The sequence below is a fragment of the Mesitornis unicolor genome, unplaced genomic scaffold, assembly GCF_000695765.1.
Source record: "Mesitornis unicolor isolate BGI_N332 unplaced genomic scaffold, ASM69576v1 scaffold27302, whole genome shotgun sequence".
Lineage (NCBI taxonomy): Eukaryota > Metazoa > Chordata > Aves > Mesitornithiformes > Mesitornithidae > Mesitornis > Mesitornis unicolor.
Genome location: NW_010170241.1, coordinates 20635 through 41092, shown reverse-complemented (window position 1 = coordinate 41092; position 20458 = coordinate 20635). Strand labels below are relative to the sequence as shown.

Sequence of the window (20458 nt, the reverse complement as noted above, 5' to 3'; positions counted from 1 at the left end):
GTCTGTCACTCTCATCAAACAAACCCCCCTCTTTCTGGTTATTAAGTAATTCTAACAGTAATCCTAACAATATCTCCATCAGTCCTGATTTGTTAGTTGATGTAAATTGTGGCTTGTATAATCCGGGATATTGTTCAGCTAAAGATTAAAAAAATCATGTCTGTGGTGATCTGTTTATGGTAATAAGCATTAGAAATACTAAAGCAGTTATGAATTGTGTCTCAAAGGTATTTTAATATAAAGCTAACATATGTCTATGTTGTTGTCAGGGTCCTTATCCACTTGAAAATGAAGTAGATCCAGACCTGATTAATGCAGGTAAAATCCTTTAAATAATATTAATTTATGGAAAGTGATTATTCATTGTTAATCTGAAAATTTTCTTTTGGTTCAGTATGTGAACCCAGACTCCTGTTTTATTCATTTATAAATATTAATGTATTTGTCTTCTTTCAGGGGAAGGTTGGTTTTGATCAATGGAGATGATTAATATTCTAGTTAGACGGCTTACACTTTGATGCATTTTAGTAGTTACTGAAGAAAACTATACCAGGCCAGCAAGTAAAGAGTAAAATCTTCCTTTCCAGAAGTGAGATTTTCTTGTGAAGCCTATATATGAATATGGATTTGTTTTCCTGCTACTTTTTACCTTTTGTCTTCTAGAAAATGGTTTTTAATTATTGATGTTTGGGATATGTTCTAGTGTGTCATGTGTACAACAGCTTGGTTTATTCCTGGTTAGTGAGTTGTCAGGAATGCAACTCATTTGCATTTGGAGAGGGAGCAGTAGCCAGGGCAGGGGGAAAGAGCTCCCCAAATGGGATCTGACACACTAGAGGGCTTTGCTGCTGGTGGCTGCTTTTGCCACTTTGGTGGGGGAGTGCCGGTCCCCGCATGCTGTTTTTGCTCAGCTGTTTTGGGGCATTTCAGCTCAGAAGCAGCCATGCAATGTAAAAAATTAAACTTTTTATGGTTTAGTGGGTCTGTCTGATTTCTGTTTTCCTCATGGCAAGTTGTACATGTATCCATTCTCTGTTTTCATGTAAAATTACATGTATATATTGCATTATGACAAACAGAAGTAGGCCTTAGCACCTTATGAATTTTTATTGATATTAATGGCATAGCTTGTAGATCCATTGCTGGCATCTTAGAGTTGGGTTTTTTTTCATATGGAAAACTAATGCATTTTATATTTTTTATTTATATGTACATATACAGACATACACGCACACACACACACATATATATATATATATGGCCATTTATCCATCTAGACAGTACCATTCTCAGCTGCTGTTAGCAAGTGCAGTTAAAATTTGAAAAGTCAAAGGAGATAAATCGCTGACATCAAACAAGCTTTTAATTTGATATCAGGTGCAGTCCAGCAATTGTTCACTGACTTGAAACATTTGCTGCCTGGCTTGACTAATTTATACCATAATCATACTGCTATGTTTTTGCTGCTGTTTCAATATTGTGTTTTGAATAAGGTGTTATTTAAGGCCATCCTCTGATTTGAAATGCGGCATTACTGAGGAATTGAGTCCAGCACTTCACCAGTAGCTAGGAAACTGTTGTGATGATACACTGTATGAAGGAAAATGTCAGAGGCACATGAGAGCTGTGTTAATGCTTGAACTGAAATTGAGTTGTTGGGGTTTTTTTAGATAAATTATTGAAGGTGTCATTGGAAGGAAAAATTATTTAGACTTAAAAACATTTACTATAAAAGGTGAAATTATATGCACTCATATAATGATTGCTTTCCAATATGGATGCTTTAGAAATGAACATGTTAACAGAGTGACAATAGAAAAAAAAATCCAATAACTTGATAAACACTCTGAAAAACTGTTGTGCTTTTATACAGATGTCAAGATGATCTTGCACTGTTGTTTATGATTGATTAATATTTTTGAAGAGATAATCTTGCAGGGATGAAGCTACCGTAAGATGTTAGAAGGCAACATGGACATCACATTATTCTAGTATTGGTACTTCAGTGTTAAACACCTCTACATCTTCCTCTGAAGCAACAGTAAACAGGACACAGGATAGGTGAACCTCGACTCTGCCACCAAAATTATTATTATTGTCATTGTTGAAACACATAGAAGCTGCTAAATCTCTCTCACGCTTAGTTGGATTAAAACCACTCTAGGTGCTTTCCAGACAAATTTAAAAAGACATGAAGAAAATAGAAGCTAAATGGCAAAGGAATAAGATTTAATTCTGTTCTCACTCATAGAGTGGAATGGTGTGGTATCAGCCTCCAAAGTCCACATTTTTGAAACACACTTGTGTTTGGGCTTTTGGCAAGTTTTTATCTGCAAATGTAAGTGTATTTCTCTGAAAATATGAGGGAGTTTTGGTCCCATTTTCTGAATGTCTCACATGAAGTTTACCTTCAGTGTCACTGAAAGGTAGACTTCTGTCTTACAGCGGAAATACTTAAAAGTACTGACTTCCTGAGAGCATTTTCCAGTGGGTGATACAATGCTCTTACTACATTGTTCTGTGGTCCTCAGCCTGTGTCTCTTTCTTCTCAGTGCTGCATTAGTTTGTTGCTTTATCCCAGGGTTCCCGCTCCATGTTGCTGCTTGCAGGCAGTGTCTTCTCTCCCACTCCCTTGAGTGGGGGCCTGTTTAGACAATTTAGGCAGACTCAGCAGGTCTGGATGTTTGCATGGTGAATTCTTGAGATCAGACTACAGGAGTGTTCTGTATGATCTTAATTCTGTACTATTTTGTGTGTCAAAATTTGATTTCGATGCAATGTCTTGGCGTATAATACACATCAAGTGAATTCAATAAACCACAGCAGGTAACTTAGATCTCTATTTTAACTTTCATTTCTTCCCTTTTCTCATCCTCGTAGTTTATCTTAGTTCTTTTTCCCTGTTTTCTGGAAACTGTTTAATGATGTCTCATTCTTCTTCCCCTTTGTTGTTACACTAACTTTTTCTTCACAATGTCATCTGGTGCTAAAGTATTTTGGTTTTGGTTTTGGTTTTTTTATCTCAAGTTTCCCCTGGTTGGTTTATAATTTCACCTTCAACCATGTTTCTTATGCCTTTGCAGAGGCACTCGGTACACATGATTGCTGCTTAGGCTGATTCAAAGGGAAGAAAGAGAAGGCTCTCAACAGAGTCAAAATGAGACACTTCCTTGTGTGCTCCATTGCTTGACCCAGGCACTGTGCAGGGAACAGTACAGCCCATGGAAGCACATTTTCTTGCGGACTTTAACAAAGCAAGAGTACATTAGCTCTGTCCTTTATTTTTCTGTATTCTACATCATTGTCACTCTAGACTGTTCAGTTTGATCTGCTTGCTCTTCCTTGCAACCTCCCTGTCTCCTGAAGATGCTGGCTCTTTCAAAAGAGAGTTGCCTTTCACTTTATATGTAGACAGAGCAGAAAGCTGAAGTCCACAGATATTTCATAGCTTCTGGTGTCTGTGATGTCTTGCCTGGAACTGCTGGTGGTCAGAGAGCAGGCAATCCTACAATTAAAAACTGACACAAACTGCGTCACAATTCATTATGATTGATTAGTTTTACGTGTGACATAGTAAGTATAAGCAGGTCCACAGATGTACAGAATCCAAAGGAATTTTATAAAAAATGCCCGTATTTTCAGGTTAACAGCTCTGATTTCATCTGTCAAAGAGGTAAAATACATACATACTATAGCTTATTTCTTTTACAGGTAAGGAGACAGTCACTGTTCTTCCAGGTTCTTCATATTTCTCTAGCGATGAATCATTTGCAATGATAAGAGGGTACGTAACAACACAAACTCTAATCTTTTGAAACATGAAAAGAATAAACTGAGTCAGTAACTGAACTTATTAGTAATTCTTTGAAATGTGGTTAGCATTTAAGAACCTGTAAAATGATTGTGGACTTAATCAGTGATGGTTTACGAAGGATTAGAGCTAGCTATTTGAAACAGAAAAACACTGTAACTAATAGATACCATAGTGATGTTCATGGCTACCACCACCTGGCTATATATAAACACATTTATAACTATGTTTTAACTACTACTTTTTGGTCATTTCCAAGTATCTAATCTGTACTTGCACTCTACCTATTCTCTTTGCTCAGCTTGCTACTGTGATCCTCATTCCACCTCCTTAATGGAAATTCACCATCTGCACCTGTTTTTTGTTTGTTTTTCTGGAAAGGAGGTTGGATGCAAACAAACACTAAATCCTAATGGCTCTGAAAAGATAATGAGTGCATGTAAATATGTGAAAGAGTGCACTTCAGAGTATGAGTTCAGAGCTGATTGACTGTGTGTGCAATTAACCAAAACCAGACAAAAGTAATAATTTTGTGGCTCAGTAGGCAGACAGAAAAATTAGCATCAATTGATACATCTAGAGGGGGGGAAAAAACAGCTACATGTGTGACAAAATGGTTGCTACCTCTGTGGTATGCCACCATTTTTATATTGATGTAATGAGAGTGTGAACAAAAGCTTGTTAAGATTTGTGGGCTGTTAGTTGAATGTGAAACGCTAATTGCACACTTTCTGTTGCCAGAGGCCATGTTGATTTGACAATGCTTGGAGCTATGCAGGTGTCTAAGTACGGTGACCTGGCCAACTGGATGATTCCTGTAAGTAGATGTTTGTACTACTGTCAGTTCACTATATTTATTATTAATGTATTACAAAGAGGATCAGGCAAAGTAGAAAAGAGCTGAAGCAGAATGGGGGTTGTGAAGCTCAAAGCATTAAAATAGAGGATATGTGCAGCTTTAAGTTTAACAGGTTTTCTTGTATACTGCTGGCACCAAACAATCAGTTATCAAGAGTCAGCCCTCTAAAATTATGCTTGTACCAAGCATTGTGAGGAGCTAAACATTATTTATGTAAGTCTTTTTCCTTCCTCTTGGGTCTAATGCCTTTCAAATGTCACATTTTTTTGGTGACAACTGATGCTTTCTCTTGAGAGTGACTACTGTTGTATAGTTGTACCTGGAGAAAGACCTTGAAGGTGGCATGAAATAGCAGATAGCTTATAATAAAATACTAAAAAGAGTCTGCATTATTTTCTTGTGTTCCTCTCAGAGGATCACAGCATTGCCATTTTGAATACATCTAGAAGGAAGCAATACTATTGTATTTACCCAAATAGTCCTACAGGTTTCAGCCATAGAAATATAAGGTAATCCCAGTATTATTTAAGCAGCTGATGACATTAAGCCAAAGTTGGAACACAGTTTTTAGGTTTTAACATTAAACAACATACATATCTCTCACGTGGCTTATAAGTTTGATATTTTCAGTGGCTTTCAATATGGTACTTTTTGATACAGCTTGTATCAGAAGCAATTTTTCTTTTTAACCTGGTTTAAATTTTAAATTTTAATTAAAATTGGAGTTCACCTGATTTATCCATGGCTCTTTATCTCATAGGTATGATAAGTCACCCAAACTCTAGTATAATAGCTAACTTTAAAATTTAAACTACATTTAGTAAACTGAATTTATTTCAGGTGATTTACATAAATAAAAGTAAATTTTCTACATTGTCAGTCCAATACTGCAGGTATATGTCACTGAGAAGATGAGTGGTTAATTTTTTCCCTTCATGTCAGTCTGGGAACTACTCTTTACTGGATGAAGTAGCTCTGGTTTTATGAAAGTCCTTCCTTCACGTTAACCTCTGGTGGTTGTAATGTTTTATGCAAGTAGAAATTACTTGCTTACATAGTAGCTTTTAAAAATTATTCTGAATTATTACATTCTCTGTCAAAATTTTGAAGGTAGACTAGAAAAAATATTTAATGGTGAGTTGTTACAGTATAAACTTTCTTTTGTTAATTGTATTTAGAGATTTTCTTACAGGCACAGTTCAAGATTATTTTAATCTATGCATATTTTTATTTATATCTGACATTCTATTTATAACTTTGCAAAATTAAAGTTACTGTATAAATGTATCCCTAGACTATCCTTTATATTCAGGATCACTTAACTTCTGCTATTTTGTTCTACGACAATCCTTTGGTCCTGCTAAAGCAGTGTTAAATGTTCCTGCGCCTGGTAAAGCCTTCTGTGTACTCAAGCTGTTTCTGAAAGGCCTATTAGAAAGCAGAAGGAGGTGGGCTGAATTTTAGATAGGAAGAGTTGCTTTGTTTGTTTTTTTGTTGCTTTTGTAAATTGAAGTGGCAAGAGAAGCATTCTTTATAACACCCAAATGAACCAGTAATTAATACAGATCCCAATGCTAAAGTATTCCTAGTTACCCAGCAAAAGTGCACCTCTAGCGATAGCTCACAAAGCTGAAATGTTCGAAAAAAGACACTCCTGACTTATCAGTGGATGGATTTTAATGCCAAAAACCCTCAGTAATGTTAGCTGCCCACACTGATATCTCAGGATATAAAATCTCGTGCAGTTGCATCGATGGTGAATCTAAAAGCCATTCACTGCAGTGTTTGTTCTTGAAAAGCAATGTCATGAGCTGGAGGAATTTGTCATTTATTTTCTTGCTTGGTTTCATTTTACTTGGGGCGGGGGAGGTAGTTTTTTGTTTGCTTGCTTGGTTGGTTTTTGTTTGAGGTTGGTTGGTTGGTTGGTTTGTTGGTTTGGTTTGGTTTGGTTTTTATTTTTAAAGCCCGTTGTGCTTATTTCCAGTTTCAGTTTTATTTTGACCTCCACTTCCATTGTCTTTTCATAGGACCTTTTTGCTATGTTCCAAAGCTTTTTAGCAAGCAATGTTCAGGGTTGTTAATCATTATAGTACTTGTAAGTAGAGTTGCATGGCTTTTTCTTTTTGAATTAAAACTTTCAGTGAAAATCAACATGTATTGCCATTTTCTTATGCTAACTTTTGTTGGTTTTCATAGTTTGGTCTTTTCTATGTCTGACAAAATTAGTCATGCTTAACAAGCTTTTTCTAAACTTGATGAACCACATGTCTTTGTATTTCATACAAAAAAGTATGTTTTGGTGTAGTTTAACAGTTGAATAAAAAAAAACTGCTCAGAGTGTATATAGTTATCTTAAGATAAAAACATGGAAATTCAACTTTTGCTGTCTTTAGATAAACTTCAAAATCTAATTATTTTCCACAGATATTTTCCCAGTATATTTAGTTGTTTGTCCAGAGCTTGAGTCCTGTTAACATTAATTTCCAAAGATATGTCACAATTTGAGATGACCAGAATTATTTTTGTGTTATTTTCAATTTGCTAGTAACGTCTGTGTTGAACCAAAACATGTAACAGTCTTAAAATACTTAAAATACTGCACAGTGCTTTCAGTGACCAAGTAATACTCACTTTTCCAGTAGCTTTGTGCACTTTTACTTTCTTTCAGAATACTTTTTCCATATAGAAGTTAAACTCATTTTTCTGTTCACTATGTTGAAATTCTTTCACTGACAGTTTTGTGACTTGCCTTTCAAGGTCTGAACTATCGAAAGATGAAGCCAGCATTTTGCATTGATAAAACAGATTGATTTACAAACATATTTGAACCTTAGATTGTATTCTAAGTTTTTCTCAAAACTGCACAGACTTACACATTCCATCCTTCAGTGCTTTATGTTCTTTAGAAGATGCTTATTTTAGTTTTATCAAAGGCATTATTTTCCGTATCTGGAATTGTTTATTTTGCATATGAAGATGCCTCTCCATTCTGTTAAACCCCAAATTTATGAATAACAAGTACATTTTCAAAACAGGAAAGTATAAAATTAAACTTTGGGAAGCTTTTATTTGTCTTTTTGTTACCTTTGAGGTGTACCTTTTTACTGGCATACACTACATGAATCCCTGTGACTTTTTGCTGTCCTTGTTTGCCATTCTTACTAACCTTTGGCTATTTCTTTTGCAGTGAGTTTGTATTTACTTGTGAGTAAATATGCCTAATGACGCTTCATAAATCCAGCCAGGAGCCTTTTCAATCAGCACTCATTTTCCTTTGTTTACTTTGTTTTGAGATCTGTTGGTCAGATGATTCTTAATTTTCTTTACTGATGTGTTATTACTATTCTACAGTACAGATTTTTAAAATGGGTTAACCAGCACATCGACATTCAGATCTTTCTGTTTTTCCTGTAAATAAGATGATATGTTATCCTCAGTTATGTTGAATTATGAGCGAAACGCATCTTTTTATAGTCACAAGATTAGTGTAGGGTGATAAGAAAGATGGACTTCGCTGAAAGCTCATTGTGTAAGGAAACTTTAAGCTGTATTTCATTGTAACATTTTTCACTTAGATTTGCATATAGCTTTGGTTTAAATATTTCTTATTTGCTGTGGATTTTGCGTTCTTGGATTGATTGTATTTGCCATTATTTCAGAGGCAAGTAATAACTCTAGATTTTGTGTTTTAAGTAAGTACCATCATGAAGCTCTCCTTTCTGTCCCATAAGAGCATAATAACACTCGAGCCCTAGTGCATGCACAGGTGCATTTACTTGCATTTATTATCAGGAACTGAACTGGGGAAGGCTTATTGCAATAATTACAGCCCTTTCTTCACTCTTATCTGCTAATTTCTAATGGAGAGGAAAATCTTGTGAGTACAGGAAGAAGGGGGTGTGAATATTTTAAGAGCATACAGTAAACAATGCTGTTTGTTTAGGTGGAAGTTACTTTCTAAACACTGGTGTTTATGGATAATTTTATTCCATTAAGCACTACTACCTAATGGCTTTTTGTCTTCCTCCCTTTGATATTTCTCCAACTGACAAGAGGGTTTGTGGGGAGGGAAAGGAGAAGGAGATGGTAAATTTCTGAGGAGCCCCTGGAAACACTGTGCAGCTGGGAGAAGGTGGTCAGCAGAGGTGGAAGAGAAACACTGAGTACATGGCAATGGAGTAGGGCAGACACAGCAGAGTAGATGGGAGCCCATGACTGCTGGGAGCTGCTGGATGAAGCCACATTCACTTTGTGAGTGAAAGACATGGTATCTGACCTATCTATGTCTCTTAAGCTACTGTCAAAAATTGCTGCCAGCAGGGCAGCGTCCCTGCATCCACAGAGCAGCAGCACAGACACGCACTGTCGCAGTGCTCCTGGCTCCTGTGACGGTTCAAATTGTCTCACCTGGCATTGTAGAAGTTGTGGGATTGACTGTACATCTCCCTGCCTGTACTTGCTTTATCTGTGATTCCTTTCTGCTGGTGACTTTTTGAGACCCTTAGAATGGAAGCTTTTTATGAAACAGTTTCTGCTGCTTTTCTGGTGGCTACACCTTACTACAAATTACTGCTTTGTTTTCTGCAGCCTTCCTAATGGTATCAGAGGCTTGGCATTGATCAACACAAAGCACCAGAACTTCTGAAATGTTCCCTTGTGACACCAGTGTTGCCAAAACGGGGAAAATAAATCCAGTCTTGTGAGGCCGGCACCAAATATGTGACACACGCAAATCGGGAAACAAATAGTAATCGTTTATTTACAGCAATATTTACAGGTTCTTTTGGATTGCTGGTGATAAATTGAAAAGCTACAGGTACACTAAAGGTTTTATAACTAATATAATAGCAACAACAAAGCAACATGGAACACACAAACACCACCACCAACAACTTGCTCACAGTGAGCCTGGCCGCCTGGCAAATAGATAAGCCCTTTTGAACAGAAATACAGTGGAGCAAAACCAATACACTCAGGGAAACCTAGAACTGCACCTGAGGAAAAATATAAAATACACTCAGGGTATATGAACCTGAGGAGAAAATATATCACTCAGCGTTAGAGGTAAATAATCTTACCCACAAGGTGACCCGAGTGGTGGGGATGGAGAGGATGTGAATTCATTAATCCATCCAGTTCATCGGTGTAGTTTTGAGTTCATCCTGTCCCACCAGATAAGAGCTCCCACGTAATTTACCTTGGCCAGCATTCCAACCAAGGGGGAAAGTTCTCATCACTCCATGGCTGGAGAAGTAACTCCCCCTTTCTAGCATGAATCCTAGGGGTTTTATCCCCTGGTGTACGTGACAGCAGGCAGGAGGATGCCTGAGTGGATTAGACCACCTGGGGTGTTTGTCTTTAGTTATTACTCAAATATCTGCATTACATCACCGGGGCATGCCTGCGGGTGGGGATGACTATAGACAATCTTGTCACTTATGTTAATGTCACAAAGTCCTTTAATTCACACCTGCATGGGTAGAGGTAATGGCTCCTTTGTTTGGGGCAGAAAGAAATGGGGGACTGGGACCACAAGGCCTCTGCCTCTTTTCACACTCCTCCAGGCATCCAGATAACACCAGATATGGATCTAGTGATGGTTGCCATCTCGCCCAGTGCTGAGTTTCGTGCTACCAGGCATGCAGCTACCTGGTGTACGTGACTTGGACTTTGTGACTAACTTTTTCTCTCTCTCTACAATCAGGGCCTCTGTCTTTGTAATATGCATTTCTGAACAACCCTTAGTCATTGAACAATGCTAATAATATAATTACTGATACTGCTGACATGATGTACCTACAGAAAAAACATTGGACCAGTGGTGGAGGAGCCCTGCAGCTAGAAGTTGATGAAACTGAAAGAGCAAAATGGATGCAATGTCTGTGACAGAATGTTATTACAAGTAAAACGTATAACTATGAAGCATATCGTCAATGAGAGGGTAACATAATTCTGGATGAAGGCTGAGGTACTCAACATCTTTGCCTTTGCCTTTACCTTTAGTGGTGTGGTCTCTCTGGCTAGTGGTAGAATTTGGGGGAGGGTGAGTAGTACTCCCCTTAGAAGAGGACCGAGGTCTGATTAAGTAAATGGAACACATGGGCAGATGGGATACATCCGAAATTTCCAAGGAAGCTGGCAATTGCATAAACCACCAGGCTCAAAGGCTAGTGGCCACGAGTTCAGTTGACAAGCAGCAGCCTCAGGTACTGATATTATTTAACATCGCTATTCTCTACAAACAATATAAACTAAATACAATTTTGAGCAAGACAATTAACTCTAGCTTTGTATATTTTTTCTGCTGGAATATAAAATTCATGTTTTGATAGCTATGGTAATACAGTTAGGGGGCTGAGCGAAAAGGTGATGTAATTTGTGCAGGGTACATAAATCTGGATAATTCTTGGAAAAAATAAATAATCCTTCAATTTTAGAAGCAGCAGCATTAATTTTTAATGCTCTGACTTGGAGTAGCCAAACCTAAAGGATTAAAGTGCTAACAATGATATAAATTGAAAGAAAAATTATATAAAATTTCTAAGCTTTATCAAAGAAGATTATCTGAAAAGAAGACATGAGGAAACCCAATTCAGATTTAGTAATAAATATTTTAATTTACCGTCTGTAGAGGTCAGTATAACCTAAGGTGTTAGGAATATATTTTTATACATCATTGATAGTTTTTTTACAGAGCTACAAAGTACATCTTTTGCACAGTTTTGGACACTTTGACCATGAAGTGAACTGGATGTTCATTGTTAGAGACATTTTAAAAATGAAATTAAACAGGCAGGTGCCAGCTGAGTATTTTACTGCATGAGGTTTTTTTGGTTTTGGTTTTAATTATTGTCGTGTCAAACCTGAGAGCAGAGGCCTCCATAGCAAGAGCTCTGCTGACCTGAAATTATAATTTTTAATGATGGAAGAAAGGACATGTATCTCTAAATGTGTGAGAGCACTGTAGGTCTTCTCCAAGGAGCCCTGCTGCAGGCTGTTTGCCACTTTGCTTGAGTAGGAGTGTCTTTGCATAAGGCATATTTTCATTTTGAATCCGAACCCGTTGTCTAGTAATTCTCCTCTTCTAGTATTTCTGTTGCACTGAGTGCATCAGAGTGTCGGTGTGTTGTTTCAAGTTGTACAGCATCGCAAGTAATTTTGAGAAACATACTGTAACTATTAACTGCAAAATGAATTAGGTACTCCAAATTAGCCAAATTCTGTAGGGATAGAAAACATGTGGGTTAAGTATGCTCAGTGACTGGGTTTCTCTTAGTAGTAATGTGAATTAGTCTGATGTCTGGGACATGACTGAGTAGGGCTTATGCAGAAGTAGTTGAACAAAGGGAAAGGACAGGACCTGCTGTTCCTAGAGTCTCTTTGGAAATCTACATTTCAATGGGATATTATTTTAATATGAAGAAATACTAACTTTTTGCAGACACATGTCTTGGAATGAAGCCTGCAGTAGTATATCAGCTCACTACTTCTCTCCTAAGAAACACGTGTGGAAGCCCTGCAGAGCCCTTGCAACACATAATTGCCACCACTGAAATAGTCTTGGAGCCTCAAAGGAGAAAATGAGTGCATTCTGTTAGCTCTACTTTTTTCCACTTTTTTGATGGTTTTTTCTATCAACTTTGTTTGTGTTTATTTCTCTTCAGACTGCATGGAAGGAATGTAGGAGCTCACTGCTGGTATTTTATTAATACTCTCTTAAATTTTCCATGTGGGAAGTGGCAGCTATGCATTAGGCATCTGTATAATGAGAGCAGCTAATATATTCTGCCTGTCTCAAAAAAAGAAGAATATGTCAAAAGACTTCTGATCTGTGGGTTAGTGGTTACAATTGTGACTAGGATATGGAACCATCACTTTCAAGTGAGACTACTATTATGGTGGCAGTAATGTTTAATTATTGTATGCTATGCTGTGTGTTTTGGAAATAGTATGCAAAGGTAAATGGAAACCTTAACTGTCCCATTACACTGAAATAACATTCATTGCTGTAAAGCAAATCCTTTACAATGACGCATGCCACAGACTGTTCTGAGTTGCTCCTGAGATGCAGTTTCTCAGTGCATTAATTTGAATTTCACTCAGCCATTTGAATCTGTTGCCAGTGTTTTTTTTTAGTTAGTTTTATGATAGAATAAAGGAATGAAATTTGACCAACTTTCTTTGCACATATTTTATGCTGCCTTAATTTTCTGGTTATGGAAAGTAAAAATATAAATATAGTTAGTGCACATATTTGTGTATGCTACATTTAGGGAAGAGTTATTAATAAATTTTGCCAAGAAGTTCTAATCACTCAAGAACTTACATTTCATAATTTCAAAAATTATAGGTACTTTTAAATTTTGCTTTTTATTATGTGTGTTAGGAGGTATCTGGTTAGCATTCTTGAAAGTGAGGTAATTTTCTTTATGGCTAAGCCATACAACTAAATCTTTTTTTTTGGACATCCTTTAATAAATATCTTCATCCTGTTATGCATGTAGAGAGTGCTTAGCTTTGTTGTATTCAGCTAGTGTTAACCCTTTGCTGTGTTGTTGCATTACCAGCTCTGCTTACTCAACAATCTTATTAGTGACTTCCCAGTGTTTCTTGGTGATGTTTATTCAGTCATACTCTCAAAGCAAAATCTAATCTAGCTGTCATAGGTGACAGTATAATTACAATAATACTGTAATTGTGCCATATAACATAAAAAGAGTGGAAAATAGGACAAAGAAGTATATTTCAGAACATTTACTCTTCAGATTTATTCCTCTTTTTTGATACAGTCTTCATCCAGTCTTTTTCACTGAAGAAATGGAAAGTGAAATCTGGAAGAGCTGTGGCTTTCATTTTAAAATCAACTATAAATGTACCTTTCCTTTAAATACTGGACCAGGACTGTTAGCAGTGTGCAAAGGATTGTCATCTACATTTAGAGTAGATTTATGTGTATGTATCTTTTTAATATTACCTTCTCATTGTTATCTTTTTTGTAAAAAGCTAAGGTCTGTGCTAATATACACCCCCCTCTATACAAAAAAAAAAAAAACCAAACCCAACCTCACCTCATCTAACTCTGCAACTGATGAGATATTTTTGTTAAGTAAGACTTTGATGGCCTTCCTAATTGTGCTGTGTGTATGCTTTGAAGCTGGGACATCTGTGAAGACAGACAGTACCTGTGTGGAGAGGAAGGCCTGTGTGCCTGATGCATGTTAGCAGTGCATACAGACTTCTGCAGAGGAGGGCAGAGCAGAAAACCTTGAAGGGGTGCTATGTTCATACCTTTGTCTGCAGCATGAGCACTGATGGATGGAGGTATCTTGTATCCACTGCATTAACTTCATTTCTGCTGTTCTCTGTGGAGTTCGTACTGTCTCTGTGGAGTTCATACTGTTTCAGTTGCTCTGAATTTTAGTAGCTGTCCCTGGCATGATAAAATTATTTCCTTTCATAAGGAAGCTGAGACTGGCGATGGATTCTGTACCTGCCACCTAGTCTGTAGCTGTGGCTGTCAGGGACCACACTGACATTGTTAAAATCTTTACTCTCTCATCTTAGGTAGCTTGTTCAAAGTCTTCCAGGGGAGCACCTGGAAGTTCAGATGGAATGGGAAACCTGCATGAGAACTGTGGTTTAAACTAAAAGCATTCATTATCATCTGTAAGGGTTTTTTTAAATAGTAGTTTTACTAACTTGGAGCATTATGTAAGGCATATGTATTCTTTCTCTTTATTTAATGAAAGGAAAGAGAAATTTCAGACTAAATGCTGTTTATTTAGTACAGTATTAGGGAAGTTGGCAACATGGCCAAGGACTCTTTATGGGGAAGTAACTCAGTTCCTTTTCAAATGGAATATCCTTTAAATCCTTAAAACTCTGCTTTTACCAGTGATAATTTTTCACTGTTTCTTAAACATTTCATTAGCATCTGCTTTGCTGTACCATTGATGTGATACATGTTTGTCTCAAAAGCTTATGTTCTTTTAATATAACCAGATCAGTTCATATGCATTTTATTCTATGATGATGGGATTAGCAAAGCAATTAATTTATGGAAGAAAGCCCTCTCCCCCTGGGAATACAGAGGAAAGGTATAAGACACCAGCATGGATTCAAGACTTTAGCAGTGTTTGAAGGCCCCCAAGTTTTGCCCTTTTCTCTCAGCCACCTCTTCTTAGTCTGTTTGGATTTTCTTATAGCTCATCTCCTGCTTGCAAGATGCAAGCATCTTTCTAGCTATGCAATAGCATTGAAGAAAGGCTTCACATTCTCTTGAAAATACTGTGACTATGTTGCTCACCCTGGAGTACTCACAGGCTTCTGCTGAAATGCTACCAGTTGTCTTGGATGCTGTGAGTGACCGAACCAACTGGAATGTTTCTGTTTAGGAATTACTATTAGGTTAAATAACTTTCTCAGACTCTTTAATGTTGTAATTTTGACCACTCAAATGATGTTCAGTTATGAAGACAACAGATGAGAAAGTATGTACCTTTCTCTCATATTTTCTTAAAGATTGAAGAGGTACGGATTTGATGGATGGACTGTTCAGTGCATAAGGAATTGTCTGGATGATCTCATACAGAGAGTAATGGTCAACGGCTTGATGTCCAGATGTAGATCAGTGACGAGTGGTGTCCCTCAGGGTCTGTACTGGGACCAGTACTTTTTAATATCTTCATCAGTGACATAGACAGTGGAATTGAGTGCACCCTCAGCAGATCTGCAGATGACACCAAGCTGAGTGGTGCAGTTGACATGCCAGAGGGACAGGATGACATTTAGAGGGACCTGGACAAGCTTGATAAGTGGGCCCATGTGAAATCTCATGGGGTTCAAGAAGGCCACATGCAAGGTCCTGCACCTGGGTAGGGGCAATCCCAAGCACAGATACAGGCTGGGCTGAGGGCAATCCCAAGCACAAATACAGGCTGGGCGGAGAATGGCTTGAGAGCAGTCCTGAGGAGAAGAACTTGGGGGTGTCAGTTGATGAAAAACTCAACATGAGCCAGGAATGTGTGCTTGCAGCCCAGAAGGCCAACTGCATCCTGGGCTGCATCAAAAGAAGTGTGACGAGCACCAAAGTTACAAAATTATTTATTTTGTAATAAGCAAACATTATAAGAAATTCCACTTATTTTAGGTGGTTTTATGGCTGTGAAGAAGCAGAATATCTTAATTTTAAAAAACAAAATCCATCAGGTCAGTAACTTTCCACCCCTTGTGTCCCATGATTATTCGGATTGAAACTTAGCAAAACTGCTGATGAAGCACAGTGGGAAAAGCAGAATTCGTCCCTGCAATGTGGATCTTTTATGGTACCTGTTTGAACAAAAGAGCTACAGGGAAACTGTCAGCTTGTTTCTCTCCTCTGCCTGACCCTCTGTGTTAGTATTGCCAGCATTGGGTAATTCAGGAAGCACATAGGTAATTCAAAAAACTTTTCTTCTCACTTCAAGCTCTTGCTGAATAAGTGGGCTTTATAACAGTGCTTCAAATTACCAGTGCTTTACCGCTGAACTAAGTCTTTCCTTTTGGTTTCATAAGCTAGCAGCACCAATATAATTTGGAACTAACAATAAATGGGGGAGTGGTGTACAAACCCCGGGCCTTACCAACATGGTAAAAAGGAGCAGGAAACCTGCAAATGTACTTTAGCAGTTGCTTATTTGAAATGCCTCTATTTTATTTTTCTTTATGAATTGTCTAAAGCAGTTGAGCTTTGTACAGGTTATTACATTACACTTAAATGCCTTATCAAGTAAACAAGAGTGAACAGCTTTTCCACTGTTCAATAAAAAATAAATAAAAATTAACACTATATTTTTGAAGTAAAATGCATCGTTCTCACTCCAGCTAGTATCCAGCACTATAAAGCCAATGTAGTTTTTTTCAGAGATTTCACAGCAGGTGTGGCTGTTGCAAGCAGTCTTCAGGAGAAGAACGTGTTTATTTTTACGACAGACTGCATATTACATGCAAAGTATTCACATAAAACAGCCTGACTTATGTCAGATGCAATTAAATATGTAATTAAAATTTAAAAGGAATGGAAATTGCTTGTTACATGTAAATGTGCAGTGTTTATAAATATCAAAACTGTTTTGGTCTGCATGCTTATCCCAGGCAAAAAGAACCAAAACATCTTTTGGGACTCATCTTTTAATCTCGAGCATTTTAATTCAAATTTAGGATGTAGCTGTCCCCCGTGCCAGTGTGGTGTGAGGGAAAGTGCAAGTTGTGGGGATCTGGTAGATGCACTGAGAGGGATGCAAGGCTCCTATTCTTTGGATATTCCTCAAAATAAAAGCATGTAATTACTTGGCTAGTTGGAGTTAATGCTTAATTGATTTGCTTTACCAGGCACCCTAAAGAGGATTGTTTGCCTAAAGAGGAGGAGCAGATGTAGCAAGGTCCCTAAGTTGTTCTCTTCAACTTAACTTGAGTTTTCTTGCTTCTGCTTACACAAATGGATGAGTCTTTTCTTCTCTCAGTCCTATATGACAGCTTCTCCAGCAGGATAAGTGGACATTATCCTTCACTGGCACTTATTTCTTAGGATGTTTCCTAGTTGCCGCAGCTCTCCACTAGTTAATAGAACGAAAAGGCCTGGAAAGTGAACTAATGGCACTGTCAGGATAGGTGTATTGATAGCATAATCCTTAATGCAAACATATTCCGAGTTACTGGAGAGATAATCCACTGTCTCCAGCTACTCTGCGTTATCCTGTCAGTGACTCGCTTGGCAGGCAGAGGAGAGGTCACTGCAGTCTCTGTGATATCTCTGTTTCCAGGTAGGATAGAGAATGATCTGAGCAGAACCAGGAGGTTAAGGACAGAGATATATCTTCTCATCGCTTTTAGTTTTGTATCTGCAAAGAAGTATTTAGTAGTAATGCTAATTAATGTGATTAATATTAAATACTAATCTGACATGAGAAATTCCAAAGGAATTATTTATAGATATAGGAAGAAGTGATTTATGCTTCACCATGCAAACAGGAAGAAAATGTGATTGTTTTGGGAGGGGTTGTTTATATATATTCCCTTCATTATGATCAGGAGACCATGATGATCAAGAAACAAGTAGATTGCTGGCCTGGCAGCTTAATGAGACAAGTCTCCTCCATATGTTTTATATCATGGACCACAGGTACTGATACCAGTAAGGTACTGAGTCTCTTACCTAATAAAAGGAAGTATGAGAGAAAAGCTGTATTTTAGGAAGTTGTCCAGTCATTTAACTGTATACTTTTAGGTTTTATATATAAACCAGCATACATTGTATTATTGTCCATAATTGATTTTAATTACAAATAATAACCAGTCAAAAGAAAGCAAATGCAAAACACTTGAGACAGAAATTACTAAATCTGTAAAATTCCTTGCCCTGTGTTTCCTACTCACCTCCCCTATGATGCAGGTGCCTTGATGTTCCACTTCTCTTTCTGCCCTCCTCAGCAGCTCTGGAGTGGCGTATTTCTTGGTTTTTTTGGAGTCTAGTGCTTGTTGTCCAAAAATGACTACTCTACTCATGCTGGCAGAACTTTGTACTTATGGTCGTTTCCCATCAGAAGTTTGCCGAGTCTGTGCCTCTTACCTTCCGAAATCAGACGCATTCAGTGTAAGGTGGTTGAAGCAGGCAGGAGTTCAATGCTGCAGCATTACGGAAATTAAAGATAGAGGCAGCCGAACATCAAGCCATAATACAGCCGCTGTGATGACAAGTACAATTCTGACACTTTTTAAGAGAAGAGTGAATCACAGAGGCAGAAAGCATTGCTTGGTTTGAGGGACACACAGAAGTGAATACTGATCCACATTCATTTATTTGTCCATGTTGTGAAATGACATCCGCAGACATCTGGAGTGAAACAGAAAGGTCGGTTTGTGCTCATAATAGTCATACAAGCCATGGCTTTCTGAACTGGTGGGCCACTTGGACGCCTTCCTGTGTAACCTCATCTAGGTGTTCCTGCTCCAGCAGGGGGATTGGACTAGATGATCTTTCGAGGTCCCTTCCAATCCCTAACGTTCTGTGATTCTGTGTGTGTGTGTGTGTGTGTAGAGAGTGCTCAAATGTTCTTATTGGTACATTTCATAAGCAAAGATTTCTTTTGAAGAAATTATGACATTTCTATCAACAGGAGAATGCTTTTCTAATGTCACAACCATTGGAACTAAATTCATAGCTCCTCAGTGTCAGGGCTTCCATTAAGCCAATGGTACTATTCAGATTTAAATTACACCCCAGGGCACTAGCCTTGGCAGTGGGTCCTTAATCTGCTCGTCATTCTTCCCCTATTTGCATCATATAGTGTGGAATGAGACAGCTGGTTTTGCTCTGGTGAAGCTCTGTCAGTGTTAGAATACAGTGGTGATGAAATAGGCGGGCTTTCTGTGCAGGAAAGGTGAATATCTTGTCCTGTCATTGAAGCCAGTATATGATTTTTGTTTGTTTGCTTGTTTGTTTTTTTGTTTAAATAGTAAAAATGTTAAATTTCATTTAAAAATTTAATTTTAGGGTAAGATGGTGAAAGGAATGGGGGGTGCCATGGACCTGGTATCCAGTGAGCAGACCAAAGTGGTTGTCACCATGGAGCACTCAGCCAAGGTAAGGCTTTGCCGCATCTTTCTAAATAAGTATTTTGTGCTGTACCAAAAAAAGAATAAGAATAATAAAAAAGCACCTTACATTCATTCTGCTACCTTGTGAGAATTTCACAGTTTTGCTGTTAGTTATTATGGAGATGCAACAGGCAGTTAGGTTAGTATGATTCCTTTCCCCTTGTAAGTGAATTATTCACCATGGAAAAAAGTGAAATATTAACTTGATATTTAAAAGCTGCACACATTTTTTAGTTACTTCGTGTAAATTTAATGAGTGACAATTGCCAGAGCTACAGTAGATGCTACCCCAGAGGTTTTACTCTTTGCCTCAGAATAATTTGAAAAATGAGGTTCCCCGTGGTTAAATACTTGTTACGATGGAAAGATATTTACCTTTGAAGTTGCCAGTCAAATGGGTGCTGACAGCTTAATAGAATAGGTCTTTTGACATGATGAGATGCAGTCTGCCTTACATCATTATGCAATAGAGGTTAATCTGGAAACTTCTTTGTGGGAGGAGTTTTACAGATACAAGCAGTCTCCCACAGAGTACTTTGAAACTTCAGAAATGAGACTGTCCAAACTATGTGAATGTGAAAAATGGATTGAAGGACAAAACTCTCTTTTATTCAGGGAACTATACTGAATGCTGAAAAATGAATTTTTCGTTTAATTTCTGTGCTACTGTTATTCTAAAGTTTTTGGAATTTCATCTATGTAACTCGCATCCCTATCACAGCCTCACAAAAACTGGATATGTAATTATCTATTTGCTCAGACGCATACTTCAGGTATTAACGTGATATGAATAATAGTTACTGTGGAGTTTGGCTAAGGCTCAGAGTCCACAGAGAGTGTAATTATTCCTGCTAGTTTTTCCTCTTAAAAGTACTGTTACCAAAATATTGTTTCAGTACATTGTTTAGAAGTTGCTTGCATGTTGTTTTTTGTCAGTAGGAGTACTCAAACCTGAAAAAGATGGAAACACAGATAGGTTCACTGTAATTTATATAACGTAACTAAGGCTCTTGTGTACATAGGATGCCTGGTGTGCACTTCTAGAGAGACAGTTACAGGCTTTCATAAATTATTTCTTCTGCTTTTGTGAGAAGGCACTGCAAAACTAAACTATTTGCATGGTTTTTAATTTCATTCTTTCATTTTAAAATGGG

The 20458-nt window shown here is 37.6% G+C and overlaps 1 protein-coding gene across 1 annotated transcript in view; it reads left to right on the top strand.

The window, feature by feature from the left end:
• Positions 1 to 269: 269 nt before the first annotated feature.
• Positions 270 to 20458, top strand: part of LOC104536895 (succinyl-CoA:3-ketoacid coenzyme A transferase 1, mitochondrial-like) — a gene marked incomplete at its 5' end in the record, with an annotated part of 32730 nt that continues 12541 nt past the window's right edge. The window contains 4 exons of the mRNA XM_010179635.1: positions 270 to 318; positions 3712 to 3784; positions 4553 to 4628; positions 19201 to 19290. Coding sequence (XP_010177937.1) covers positions 270 to 318; positions 3712 to 3784; positions 4553 to 4628; positions 19201 to 19290 — 288 coding nt within the window. The remainder of the gene's footprint in view (positions 319 to 3711; positions 3785 to 4552; positions 4629 to 19200; positions 19291 to 20458) is intronic.